General features: G+C 41.7%; 1 protein-coding gene across 3 annotated transcripts in view; it reads left to right on the top strand.

Moving 5' to 3' along the window:
• The window catches only part of LRP8 (LDL receptor related protein 8), a 197,525-nt gene that overhangs the window by 143,123 nt on the left and 39,665 nt on the right, over nucleotides 1–14,737 (top strand). For all 3 annotated transcript variants that reach the window (XM_062623188.1, XM_062623187.1, XM_062623189.1), the window contains one exon: nucleotides 9,853–9,981. In XM_062623188.1, coding sequence (XP_062479172.1) covers nucleotides 9,853–9,981 — 129 coding nt within the window. The remainder of the gene's footprint in view (nucleotides 1–9,852; nucleotides 9,982–14,737) is intronic.

Below are 14,737 nucleotides of genomic sequence, written 5' to 3'. Positions count from 1 at the left end.
ACAATGTATATCACTCGCTTCCAAACTAGCTCTAAAAACAATAGAGTTTAAAAGAAGATGTTATGTTCAGGATGGAAAAAAAAGGGGAATATTTTAACTGACCTTAAATAAAGCCATTTCATTGTTGGATTGTTTTAGTCTTTGCTTTTGATTGAGCATGAAAAACGCCTCTCACAGAAGGGAACACTTAATAGCTTTGCTATTAGAAAACTCTCTGAAGAAAATGATGAGCCCTGGGTTTTAACAGAGCTGTGCATTTGCTAGCTAACAAAGTCAACTGTTCAGTTTATTGAATTATTAAATGGTTTGAGATCAGTTTCCTGCTTTATGTACACCAAGAACAAGTGGTTCTTCAGCTGTTCTCATTTCTTATTTTGATGTCTAAGTTTTCCCCTGTGTATATGAGTAATACCTTCTCTATTCTGTGCAAAGGGCATGAGCAGCTGATCCCTGAGATCAGAGGTGCTCATCAGTGACCAGAAAATAAAGATTTTAGTAAAGCAAAATGATCAGAGGAACTCTACTATGGGAACTCAGGTTTTCAGTAGCCAGAATAATGTCTTTGTGTCACAATTCCTCTTGAAGACATGTTCTGCCCTGGCTCAGAAGTAGAGCAGAGAGAAGGGCAAGAAGGTTTGATTGTTTCAGAAGGAGGGACTATGTTAGGGCTTCAGTGGGGACAGGGATGGGGGGAAGTATCCAGCCACTCTGACTCCATGCCTATTTATCCTGCTTGGCTACTTGATGGGCTTCAGTGGCATGTGTAACACCAGCCTGTTTAAATCTCTGACGTTGCACTTTTTTACCCATAATTATCACCAGAGACTACTTTTGCGCTGATTTAAATGAATCCCTTGAACTCTTCCTGTAAGCAGATATAAGTTAAGGTTTCATCCCTCTTGAGTTTAAAAGGGCTTGTCTGCCTTATGACTACTGCTCCCGATAAAAGTGCAAACCTAAATCTTCTGTATAGCTATTCTCCTCTTAAAGATCACTGTAGCAGTAATTTTGTGACTGAATATAAGGAAGTAAATGGCACAATTTACAATTATATATTTCTATTGGGGTCCATATTTAATGTTGGCCTTCAAGAAACTGGCTGGGATGGAGTAGTAGCTGGGCCCATTTTGGCAAAATCTCAACGTGATCTGGGATTTAATCCCTGATTCAATTGAAGTCAGCAGCAAATTTCTTGAGCCAGGATTTTTCCATGAATGCTTGAATATTTCTCCATTTGTAAGTCCACAGAAAATCATGGATTTGTCTCATCTGTAGAGAAGAGACACAAAGCGCCAACGTTGGTGGAAGTAGGGGGTAAGTTGGCAGATGGCCTGACTTCAGTTTGTTGAAATCCCCTTTTTGTTCCCCTAAACAATGAGAGCTGTGCTTCATAGTGACTAAGCTAGGCACTAGCCTGCCATTGTAGGGCAATATTAATTTATTCTCTGGATTAAGCCGAGTAAACTTTTCTAGCGACCATATGGCTGTGGTGTCAGGAAGGATGTACAACTGTAATATTTAGAGGTGGCACGTGGTTCATGGTATCTCACATGGCTAAAGGATTTCTGCATCTCTGACCAAATCAATGCTTAGAGACATTTAGCTAACATTGAAGAGATACCTGGCTAAGGCCAGGTTGGACGGGGCTTTGAGCCACCTGGTCTAGTAGAAGGTGTCCCTGCCCATGGCAGGGGTTGGAACTAGATAAGCTTTAAGGTCCCTTCCAGCTCAAACTATCCTGTGTTTCTATAATCCAGGTACTATTGATCATAAGAAGCTGGATGAGCTAGGTGGAGTACAAAAGCCAAGACAGTCCAAGGACTGATGTTGAGGAATTGCTAACCATCTGTGTGGAGATACTAGGTGTCCTGTGGGAAGGGAACTTTTGTTAGGGCATAAAAGCTGCTGAGGGAATGAGCCTTTACAATATCTTCTGTAATTCTCATGCATGTAATGGCAGATAATGAAATGTGGTTGGATTGGGAGCAGAAAACCCTTATTGTATCACGTAGATCTTAAAAACCTGTCATGATCTCTTAGAACCTGCTCTCTGTGCTCAACCAGACTTGACAGTAGAGGAATGTCACTGTGCATTGTACAGGCCCCACTATAAAAGTGTCATTTTACAAGTACTAGATGCTTAAAACGAAAAAGGAGTTTATTTAGGCTCAACAACTTATATATATCCTGGCTGTTGTTAAACATCTGATCTTAGTTTGTAAATTGTTTGTAAAACTTTAGAAAGCTTGACCATAAGAATAGGTTTAAAAAGATAAAAAGCTTCCTGATTCCTGCTGAACCTATCACAGGTTTCCTGTAGTTTGAGGCTATAGAGGATTGTAAAATCTGCCAATTTAACCTCTTTTCCATGTGCCATTAACATTGACTTGGATTTACCTGGAATGGGCCAAGTGACTTGAGTTAAGGGACTTCAGTTGTTAGCAGCAGGTCCTGTTGGGCGTTATCAGGTAGAGAAAAGAAGTGCCATCAAGACAATATCTTGCAAAGCTATGAGATTACTTAGGAGAGACACGGTCGGATGATTGCAGTAAGTGAACATTTGCTATGTTTAGAGAAAGACAAGATCAGCTGAAGTCCTGCCAGTCTGGCTGGGGGAAGGAAATGCTTTTCTTATGCAAGTCTGATGGTAGTTTTGATTTTTAAAGTGGGTGAGTATGGCAATTGGGAATCTGAGACAGATGATGTCCTAGAAGCCCAAGAGCACTGGTCCTTTCTGTCCAACATGCTACCTTGAGCTGTGCCAACACTCAGTATTCTGGGAAAGATTTGAAAACAAAGTGTATCAAGATAGAGCTGAACCTGGGTAAAGAATTGCTTCCTAACTCAAATTGTGGGACATGAAGCTTAGTTATTTGTTATTACAAAAACTGGTGGCATTTGTTTTTTCAGCCTACTATGGAAATATCTCTTTACACCATACTCAAATACAGTTTATATTAACTATTAAAACTATTGGCAGTACCCTTGAGAATCGTTTTCTTCTCTGAGGTTGTTTGTATTGTCTTTGAAACATGCTTTTCCTATAAAAGCTACCTCATTTTTATTCTGACAGTGAGTCTGTATTTCAGTAATTAGGATTAATCCTGAATTCCTGATTATTTTACTCTGATCTTAAAGGTGATAGGCACCAATGTGATAACCTGCAAAAAACCAAGCTACATGCTGTCTATTCTAGTATTGCTGAACCCTTTGTACACTAATCTTATTTTTTCCCTCCCTCCAGTTTTTAGGTAGAGGGGTTGGAGACTCACTGAAGACTCCTAACCCATGCTCTTGTAAAAAAGCTTTTCTTACAAGCACACAGGAATGGACTTAATAAGGGCTGTACTACGCAGTGCAGTGGTGTTAAAGCTGCATAAATCCTTTCCCATTCCCCCGGGAATAGAAAATAAGTCACTCTCAAACAAATCACACCATAGAATCTTAACATTTTATCGGGTGTATCAACTGTTAATATTGTTTATGGTATGATTTCTTGAACTTTATAGTATAGTTTCTTAGTAGCCTTTCCTAATCTGTCTTTTCAGTCGCTTACAGTAATTTAAGTTTAAAGGTAATGTCCATAAGTTAATTACCTTTTTGTGCAGAAAGAATAGATTTTCACTACTTCTCTGCCTCTGCATGCTCCCACGAAGGAGCATAAGCTTGTACTTACATACTCAAAGACATAGGTAGCATCAGTCCAAGCTCCTAGGTCCTGGGAATCAGTGTTGTCAGCATGCCCCAGTTTCGACCTGACCCATCCTGTGCTAGCAGATGGATGGGTTGGCCTCCTCTGTCAACAAATGCTTCAATTGTGGTGGTGGATTGGTCTTACTCCAAGTCTCTCTTAATTCACTTAAGCCACTATTCATGACATTGGTTTTGGCCTGGGCTGGGTTGCCTTTATTTTCTCAGCGTTCTCAAGTGTGTGCTTAATACAGCTGTGGTGAGCAAACCAAATACTACTACTGGATGCAGTTGCACTGGCTTTAGTAGAAGTTGCAAGTTCACATAAAGCTTGCTATCCCAGCAGGCCAGTGCTTGTAGTGTGTTGCTTTACATGACAAAAGGGAAGTTCACTGCAAAATCCTAACCTTTATGGAAACAATACTTTGATTAGCATTCCCCATAATATGATCTGTCTTTGCATATTGCACTCCAAAACCACACACACTTCTCACTGTAAATGAGACTCTTGTTTGATGTAGTTTGGTTTGGGTTCAGCTTGGCACAAAGAGGACCTACAGGAGATTAAGCATGATTATCTAACACTTTAGCAGAAAATCTGATGTGTCTTGCAGGGTTAAATGAAATAAACTAAAGCAACAGCAACCTGTCCTGGGCTACGAAGTGAACTAGTGGATGAATAGAGTAGAAGCCAGTGTGCATAGCACCCATGCTGAGGTGAGGGAAGGAAAATACCAGTGCAGACACACCTTCAGCTGTGACAGTAATTAAAGTCACAAGATGGATTTTGAAATGTGTTTCTTATGCACCCTAAATACTTCAATGGGAAGGTATAAATAGTGAGTGTAGACTGGGATATACATTCACATATATACACACGTGCACACACACACACACACATATATATACATAAAAAGAGTGTACATGCAAACTTGTGACTGAAATGCTTTTCTGAATCTCAAATCTCCAGAAACTGGAAATTCTGAGGTCTGAATTTCCCTAAGCAATCTCTACCAGTCAGCTCCCTTCCTCTCTTCTGAACAGTTGCTCCTTTACCAACTGTGCTTGTCTTGGCTGGAAACATAGAGGTACTAGTCCTGTACATGGGCAGGTATGGACATTTATTCTTGGTACATCTCTGGGATAGGACTGCCAGCTATGACAAAAGAAGATGTAAAGATAATATTTGAGGAGGAGGCTACCTTGATAAAACCACGCTTCTTTAAGAAAAAAGGCTAGTGCTGGTGGAAAGAAGGAGGTAGGAATTTTAAGCTCCATAATAAAAGTAGTAGTGGAAGTTTTGCAGGAACAATTTATTGGCATGTCAGAAATTAATTAATACCATTTTAGTGGGGTATTTTCTCTGCAGAATGAAGTTTTGGGTTGGGATTTTTCTTCTGAAGAACCTGGGAAAAACACAGGGGACAGTCTGGAGGGGATGGGGAGTTATTTCAGCAGAGATAGAGAAACTTTTCAGACCTGTAAGATGATGTCTTTTCACAAAGGGCATTCTTTTCAGTCTGCTGATGAAAAGTCTTGTGGGTTTCCCACCAGCAGAAGCTGCTTAATTACATTTTGTGTATGCTCTTAGAGTACCTGTTTGGTGAGAACCTGACAAATGGTCCTCTGAAAGTAAATCAGTTCTGTTCTCTTGGGCTTTCTTGAATATACATGATGTCCGGAGCCTGAAAAGCACAGCAGTGGCACAAGAGGAAGCAAACAGTGGGGCGCCAGTTAGGCTCTATGGTTCTCTGAAAGACTTTGTAGACTCCTATAAAGAAAAAGAAGAATGTGCCATTGGCGGTAGTGAGTAAATGGAACTTTCTTGTCTTCTTTGCTCTTGTCTCCTTATAAATAAACCATTGTTGTCCATCCTTGGCATTTGCAGTTCATTGTGATAAATTGGTCTTGATGTGTCTGACATTTCAACCAAGTTGTTTAATGGTGCTTTTCTGAAGAGGCAGATCTTGCTATAACTTGCATTGGTGCAGAATATACCGAGGGTAAGAGCACTCACCACCATGTGCAGTGCTAACTCTTTCCTTTCTGGGTGGATGAAGAGGAAAGTAGGAAGTAAACATTTTGGTCACATAAGCCCAAAAGGCCAGGGTGTGTGTAAGCAGTGTGCAGAAACAGAAATGTCAGGTCTGGACTGCAGCTGATAAAAGCCTCTTTAGTAGCATGAGCAACACCATAGAGTCCACTTGCTTGCATCATCTTGGGGCAGGGAGGAAAAAGCCCAACTTGCTGAAACAATGCAGAAGCATTTTCATCCAACTTTTGCTTTGAGTTTTATGCTAGATCCCCTGTTATCTGCCAGTGCTTACAAGCTGTTGGCTTCCATGCAACGCTTGCTTGGATGCAGAAACTACTGGAACACAGAGATTTGATGAACTGTGACCAACAGCAGCTTCTGTTGCTGCATCCCTGAACCGTCAGGCTTTGATTTATATTTTTTAAATGGCTGCAATTACTCTGTCAGGGAAATGATTAACACAAAAATTGCTTTCCATAAATAGGAGTCTTCTGCCCATACCTTTGCAAACCTTTCAGCTTCCAAAAGCTATTAAGCATCTGCCGACAGCAGCCAAGCAAAAGGAATGCCTGTACTTAAACTGCGACCAATAAATAGCTGGATTGCTGGTTAATGATCCCACTGTGTTACGATGCTGTATTATAACTTATTTTTTACCTTCTTCAGAATCAGGTGTGTGGAAAATGTTCTTACCTGTCTCGACCCATTTAGTTCTCCATGGAGATTTACTATGGGGAGGAAACAGCTGGTCCTACTTGGCATCAAAACACGTTTTCTTTTCCATTTCGTAGCCTGAGCAAGAAGAACTAGAGCAATTTTTTGGGATATGGACCAATAACCTGGTTAACAAATGACTCCATTACTATTTCTGGTCTCCCAGAATGCCAGTCCCATAGAAACCTTGTTCTTGAATGTGCTCCACAAAGGCGGTCAGGAGACAAACTTATGAAGTGCAAAAGCATGTAAATCCAGTTGGAGCAGTAGATCTAGCAAGGAAAGTTACTTTTATCTCATGTATTCCAAGGGTGTGTTTACTCATGGTAAAAACTTGGGGTGCCCTAGAAGCAAACCTCATCGCGGGGCTCACCACTGAATTGGTTTGGGAGGGGGAGAAAGGGGCACAGCCGAGTGCTCTGTCCCATGCAGCCACAAGGGAGCTGTCACCTCCTTGCCCTCCATCTTACCGGCCCTCTGAGGCAGCTCCTCGGCAGCCAGGGCTTGGTGGTGAAGACTTGCTGGGGTTTGATGGCCATGGAGCTGCACACCTCAGAGCTGAGAGGCTTTGGAGGCCTTGATGGAGGATTGCAAAGCCCAGGGAGCTGTTGGAGACCTCAGTCATGTCATCCTTTTGTACGGTATTTGTGGCAAAACCAACGCTGCTACCCCCTCAGGAGCCAAGGCACCCTGCTGTTGGGGTTGGCCGCCTTCCCCACTGCGAAGCGTTGTGCTTCCCTGACCCCCTCAAGCCTCTTGTGCTGCCTCATCCACAGGGCCTGTGGCCATTCCTCCCCCAGAAGTTGCTGGGTCTGCCTCAGAATGGCCACCTTTCTCCTCCATGGCAGTGAGGTGAGGCCCCCGGCACCTTCCCTCCCTGGCCCCTGCAGGCTCAGTCCTGCCAGAGTGTGGTCTCTAATCCTCGCAGGGCTTTCTACAGAGGTTTAAAAACCAAAGCAATTAAAAAGCCTCCAGGCTCACACCTGTGCTTGAGGACGGGATGAGGCTGGCAGAAGCAGCGTGTTTGGGGTGCGAGCTCTGTGCTGCGGGGCTGTGGGGCTTCCAGGCCAAGTGGACAGTTTGACCTCCATTTTGGTTCTTGTTTGAGGGGGCTGCTGGTTGCTGATACAGAACGTTTTTCCTGCTGTACCCAGGAGTTCCTTGCGCACGTTTAAGGATGGTGCACCCCAGCATACAGCTCTGGGGACGATGGTGTCGGGGGCAGCGAGACATGGCAGCTCCGTGGAGGCTGAGGGCGGGCACCATTTTGTGCAGCTGGCAAGTGCCCTGGTTTTCAGGTGGGCTGTCTCACTTCACTGGAAGGACACGAGTGCTCAGCACTGCCGAGTGTCCCTGCAGTTACAGACCCGCGGCTTAGAAGGACCAGGGCTGAGGGAAACATGCAGGGCATGGGTCCCAGCCTGTGGGTGGGCACTGTCAGACATGTTCCTGGGGAGTGGTGTGTGGAGCCTTTCCAGTGTTAGGTGGTTTTTATTACTAACTGCTGATACCATACTCAAAAAGCCTAAGTAAGGATCCCTTTTGCACCCCCAACTCCCCATCATGCAACGTTCATGAATGTTATTTAGGTATGCAGTGAGCAAATTTCAACAAAAATGCTGTCTTGCCTCAGGGTTCTAAAACTTCAGTGACATCTGTTATTAACTGTATGTGGCGAGACCTAAATTTTCTTGATGTATTGCTTGCCCATAGCTTCTAGAGACTGCTTCTTATAGCACTTCAAGGTGCTAAAACGGAGAAATCCTGGGATTAAGTGGCACCGCCTTCGAAGTGGCTTATTGATGCTTTGGGGCTGTAAAGATGCCGCTCTACAACCTTCTCGTGCAGGTGGAAATGCAGGGATATCATTTCCATCTTCTTTTACTCAGCACATGGGAAACGGATTGACTTTGCATAAACACCTTTACCAGGGCAGGGTAATGGAAAAGTTTTAGTGCAGAAGTTAGGTTCCTTCCTTTTCAGTAGACCTGCAGTTATATCTATGTATGTATGTGTGTGTGTATATGCACACACATATCTCTCTCAATATAATCATTAATACCAATGGAAGAAGTATTTGAAAACATGTAATTTTTTGTCAAGAGAGAAATTGGTCTGTTTAATAAGCAAATCCTGCCAAACTGGCTGATGATTCCAGAATACTAAATAATTGTTGAAGCTGTGGAACATTATGCATTCAAGCAGCCTTGTCACAATAAATGTAGATCTGTTGCTCTTTACACTAGTATGAAAAAAACCCTAGGAATTTTGGCAATGCAGAATAAGAGAACAAGCTTCACAGCTTACTTGGTTCCAGATAAATTTGTCAAGTTTTTTTTCATAGTTGTATACTTGCATGTACTAGCATTATTGCTTCTGCATGTCTTCCTGTGTCTCCATGTCTTAGATCGCAGTCGCCTTTAATGTAGACAGGTAAGTTTAACGTGTTAAGTTCATGCTTGTGCTTGCCACTTTTTCCCGAGGTTTACTGACCATGATCTGCCTATTGTTACATTTAGAAATTGCCTTGTAATACCAAACATAAACATGCTAAAATTAGGCAATTTGTTTTTCCTGATTCAAGGTAGTATTGTCAAAGTAGTTTATCCAGTCCTGCTGCTGCTGTGTGCAGGGTGTTAGTGTTTTAATAGCAGAAAGCAGCGTGTATTGAGGGTTTGAGGCAGTCACAGACAGGCAGTGCCCTAGGTTCTTAGCTGAAATCCCTGTTGATCCATTGAAGCAACTCCGTTTATTTGTTTTATTTGCATGTTCCTGTACAGTTGCATTCCTGAAAGGGATTGGCTGGGTCAGGAACAGACTGGACGGACAGGAAGGTCCTTGTCTCTGGGGAAGCCTGTGCAAGGAGACCTGATTCAAGAAGCATGTTGCAGAGAGAAAAGTGGCAGCACAAAGCTGGGTGCTTCTAGCCCATGCATGGACTGAGATAACAAGGAGAAAGTGGGAAAAGGCAGCTCCAAGAATGTTTAAAGAGCCACAGGGCCTATGCACTTTTTGTTGCAGCTCGGGGCCCCTGGGATGGCCAGAAGTTAAGACCCTGCCTGCAAGAAAATGCTAGGTGGAAGTTGCGTATAAACCTGACTTCTGTTCTTGTCCCCTAATTTGTTTGAGTTTAAAATTCAGTTTCTGGGATTTTGTTGAAATAAAAAGTGGTGCACTTTTTCTTTTTTTCTCTCCCTTTCATATAGGTTTTGTGTTCTCTTTTGGGGAGCACATACAGGACGTGTAAGCAGCCGTACGTCAAAATCAGTGTTGACTTGAGATTTCATTACAATATGTCTCAGGATTGAGCCATACAAAATAAAAGTAACTTTAAAAGGGTAAATAATGTTAGGAATGTCTAGAATTATGTTTAACTTACTGGTTTTTTTTTTTCCTTTAATTTATTCTTCCAGCCAAGCAAGTATGTCCATCTGAAAAAATCAGCTGTGGAGACTTAAGCAACAAATGTATCCCGTCGTCCTGGAGATGTGATGGACAGAAGGATTGTGAAAGTGGTATTGATGAGGCTGGTTGCACTCCTGGTGAGTTAGAGTAATACTTTAATATGTATGAGACATCTCCCTTTCCAACCATGAAAGTCCTATTACAAATTGCATGTAAAGGGATGACTTTTCTTGCCAACAAAGTCATTCACTCTCCATTTGCAGTGCAAAGTAGTGAATTTGAGAGAAAGAGAGGAAAGAAGGATGCTCCAGTTGGAGCTGGCTAGAAGCTATAAAGTGAATTCTGTGGAGAATTAAGTATTCTTTTGCTACTGTAGCAGAATACAGCTAGTCAGTTTGGAGCATGATTGTCAGGGTTAATACCCAGATGATGTGGTAAGGACTTAAATAATAATGTTCAAACCTTCCTCTGTGGTAGCTCAGCAGCTTATGGCCACGTCCTTCCTCCTGCAGAGTGTAGCTCTATAGGCTAAGGCTAGCTTCTGCTGGGGTATAATAGATAGGCCTGGACATTTCTTTATTAACAGCTTGTTGGTTTCTGGACAGAAAGAGAAGGATATACTACTTACTGTAACTGTTTTACATTCAGTCCCTAAATGGCCATTGCCTTTTATTAGGCCTTTCTCTGCTGAATGAAAGAGCTCTTTAAGAGTGTTTTCCCCCTGTGAAAACTCCTACACTATGTAATCAAGCCATTTCTCAAACTGTCTTTTTGATAGACTAAACATATTTAGTTCTTTATGCTTCTTGTTGTCAAATATTTTCTTTCAAATGAATGCTTGATTCATTTTTGTGGCTCCCTTCAGTATCCCAGCTAATTTTCCAATTTTATTTTTATACAGACCACCAGAACTTAGGCAATATCAGCCTTACCAGTCTGTGTAGAAGTAAAATCACCTTTCTAATACTGTTCTTAAGTAACTCGGTTTGTTATTAAATTCTTTTGAGTGCAAACAGTCCCAGGCTATTAAGAAACTCTCATGCTCTGTGTAGTTATTTGCTCATCCATCATTGTTTCTGGTGTTGCACATGATAGCAGCGATGCTATTTTTACTCCCAGATTACTGGTGAAAGGGTTGAATGATTATATGCAAGTACTCATTGATGTTTCTTCATTTGAGAACCGAATTTTGGGCTCTAATACCTTGCAGGTTCCTAATCCACATTACATCTTTTCATTGAAACTGTGTAATGAAATATGTTCTATGTTGAACGTTCTGTGGTTCTGAGTAAAGCACTGTGGGTAAGTTTATTTCTTTGCAGTCAGCTTTGGCAAACAAAAGCTTTTACTGTCTGAGCAACCTGTTCCAGTGTTTAGCCACTCACTGTAAAAACATTTTTTCTATGTCCATTTTTCCTTTGTCACAATTTATGCTCATTGCCTCTTTTCCTTTTGCTGGACACTTCTGAGAAGAGTTGGCCTCCAGCTTCGCTATACCACCCCTTCAGATGCTGGAAAATTGCAAGATGTCCATCTAACCTTCTCCAGGTTAACCAAACCCATTTTCCTCAGCTCCTAATTGTGTATCATGTGCTCCAGTACTGTAACTATCTCACTGGACTTCCACTGGACCCTCTCCAGGTTGCATATATCTTTCCTGTACTGTCAGAGTGGCACTAAACTGGACATAGTACTTCATATATGACCTGAAAAGTACCAGCTAAAGGAGAATAAGCACTTCCCTCAACCTGCTGGCTTCACTCTGGCTAGTGAAACCTAGTGTGCAGTTTCTTATGTATGAAGCTCACTGTGAAGGTTTTATGCGAGTCACTAATTCAGTTAACTACAGATTAGGTTTTCAAAGCATCTCTATTCCATATTGCACATGACTCAGAGGTCCAGAGTTAAGGGTGACAGGCTACTGTGCTCATATTTGGCTTGTGTGGATAGTTCCAGTTGGGCTGTCTCACAAGGAAAAGGCACAGGTTGCCTCATGTTGCCTCCTGTTTCATATAGAATTAAATGCTTGGACAATTCCTGAGTAATAAATTATTGTGATATGGTAGGTTGGTGATGTGATTAGACCACTTGTCCTGTGTCCTTTATGCTAATGACATTTTGGCAGTTTTCAAGTCTTTTATTTGTTTTCTGGATGAAACTTTAGTGTTTTCTCTGTAGCATATGCATTCTTTCCCCCCCCTTGGAATGGGAAGCTTGAATTAGAGACAAGTTCAGAAGATAATTGTAACTGCTGTTGGAAAAAATTACTCTTCCCAATATGAGTTAGTGAAATAAGAACATTTTTTTCCACTGGTGGCTGCCTCCCCTAATTTAATGCCTCTGGTGCTTACACCAGTAGGAGTTGTCACATGGAGTCTTTCATTTATCATAAAGATCTACTTGAAATTTCTTTGAACTTCTTTTTTTCCAAGCGCTAGGTAACCTCCAACATGAATGTGAATGTGTTCTGAATGCCACATAATTTCAGCATAATGATGCTATTAATGGATTTAGAAATAGCTGAGTATTTCTCTTCTGGATGTTTCAGCATCTCTAGTCCTGCTTACCTTACACAGTTTTAGTGCACATGCAGGTTCTTAAAATGGAAATTTAAGGAAAATTTACATCTTCTGATGGTTGCTTGGTAACTCATGGGAAAAGAATTAGTGAGTTTCACCTAGTTCCTTCTGTGACCGAGTGTTTTCTCCACACAGGCTGCTACCTCAGTGGCTGCACGCTGTCAGTCTCTACTTGAGGGGTTGCTGCAGAGTCTGAATGTGGGATGGGTAATACTGTGGCAAGAGCACCAGGCAGAAAGGCACTGACTGGCAGACTTGGAGCTTCCTGGGTGGGGGCAAACATCAGAAGCTTTCAGTCCTAAGGTCTGTCAACTCAATATTTTTCAAAGGCATTAAGCTCACTTCAAGAAGGAAACAGGAGGCACTGCTGGATGGCTCTAGTGGGAGCATTTTCAGTGAGGTTGCTTGTCAAATTAAGGTGTTTTCCTCATGGATGAGAACAAATGTCTTAGCCGTTTAAACTCTGAGAGCTTATGGAGGGTTGATAGCCATCCTGTCTTTTATCCAGATCTGATAAACCTCACTAAGCCTATATCCACTGATATTTGTTAACATTCCCATTTCTTCTCTGTTTAGAATCCTCTTTTATCCATTTTCTTTTATCTCTCTCTTTTTTTGTTGTTTAACCTCTGCACTCATGGTTTTGTTCTCATTTTAAAAGAAGCTTTAGCACTGTCTGTCACCTGCAACCCCTTGGAGCAGATCAGCTTGTCATAGCTGAGGCTGCACCACTCACAGAGCTGACCATATTGTCTATAAATAACACATCTTTCTGGATAAACATTTAGAAGGGAGTTTATTTATGCTCGGAATAATTTCTCTGGTGAGAGCCTGCATGTGCAATAAACAAGTGGAAAATGACTTGAAGATACTGTGAGGGCATCCAGAAGAAAAATGCTAAGCTCTTTCTAAATCCATGTTAACAAAACTATTAGTTCTATTTCAAGCTAATGTGACACTTCAGACATTTTAATTATGAATACTCCTATTTTTTTGGTAGGAACAGCTAGCTCTTTGTATTACAGTTCTTCAAAAGGACTTAATACAGAGTTTATGAACATAACTTGAGCCTGCATTTCTACATTGGTAATCTGTACCCCTAATAATATTGTGCTGGTTACAGATACATGAGCAGGGCTTGGTTTTGCTGAGGCTGTGCAAGTGCCTGTCCTTGTGTCAAAATGTTCACAGTCCAAGTCAAGGGAGGATCCACTGCAGGAAAGAGAAACTGTGGTTATGGTGGTAGAATCATCCAAAACTGTAAAAACAGTTCAAGTGTGTCACAGTTGTTACTCGTGTGTCTGCTTCTGGCCTCCAAAACTTGCTTTTCAGATACCATTCTGGAATTGATAATATAATTCTTGATGGATTTTTCTTCTCAGAATTGTTTAATTGCTTTTTGAATCTGTGTGAAATTTATCCAGCATCGTCATTGCAGGCACCGGCACAGCCAGCTGGAGGAGGAAAGCTGCTGTCCAGAAATTTGGGGGCAAAAGTATTGAATATGAATAGGAGAATCTTCTGTTTGGGTTTGATTTTCCTTTGTGCTTTTTATGAGCCATGTCTTTGGTGCATCATCTTGCACAAATGGAAACAAACTGTGCTTTACATCCTTCTCCTTTGCTTTTGGTCACTGTTAAGACTTGCTGTTTTGATTAGCACCCTGTGTGATCTGAAAAAGATTTGTTAAAGCAGTCCTCAGTATATCTTTCCTTCAAGGAAGGAGAGAATTTGCAGTCTTGTATGCTGTCCTTGCGCAATCACCTTTAGACAAAGGGTTCAGCTGCACCTAGCAAGATTTGGACTTACCTGCAGGTATGCTAAAAAAACCCAGACAAATAATCTCAAAGAATTGATAAATCAAATATTTCCTTTGGGTTTCTCATCTCCCTTAGGAATAAGCAAAGCAGACTGTATTTATCTGAAATAAAGATTCTGTTTGCCATGTTTGGCGTGAGAAACAGCAATTTGGTAGATGAAATCCAGTAAAGTAAAAACTTCTAAAGAGATCTGTCAGCCTCTGCTAGCCTGTTAGGCTTTGTCTGGTACCAGTATGAGGAGAGCAGTTATTTTGATAAGCATTGACCCCATCATACTGCTTGGAAGCCATTATCAAGGGATGGTAAGGCACTTCATTGTTCTTGTTCAGCCATGAACAAGACATAAAACTGGTGCGATTTTCACCTGTGGAAGAACTTCCCAAGGGAACAGTGGAAGCTGGGACTTATTTAACATGCAGTGGATTAAGTACCAGTGATTAGGGATTCAGATTTGTGTCTGCAAGGCTGTAATGGCACCAGGGATTAATAGTGGG

Source organism: Pezoporus occidentalis, unplaced genomic scaffold (assembly GCF_034315485.1).
Source record: "Pezoporus occidentalis ecotype Australia unplaced genomic scaffold, CSIRO_AGI_Poc_V1 ctg25, whole genome shotgun sequence".
Lineage (NCBI taxonomy): Eukaryota > Metazoa > Chordata > Aves > Psittaciformes > Psittacidae > Pezoporus > Pezoporus occidentalis.
The sequence above is the reverse complement of the archived record's forward strand: the minus strand, read 5'-3'. Positions and strand labels throughout refer to the sequence as shown.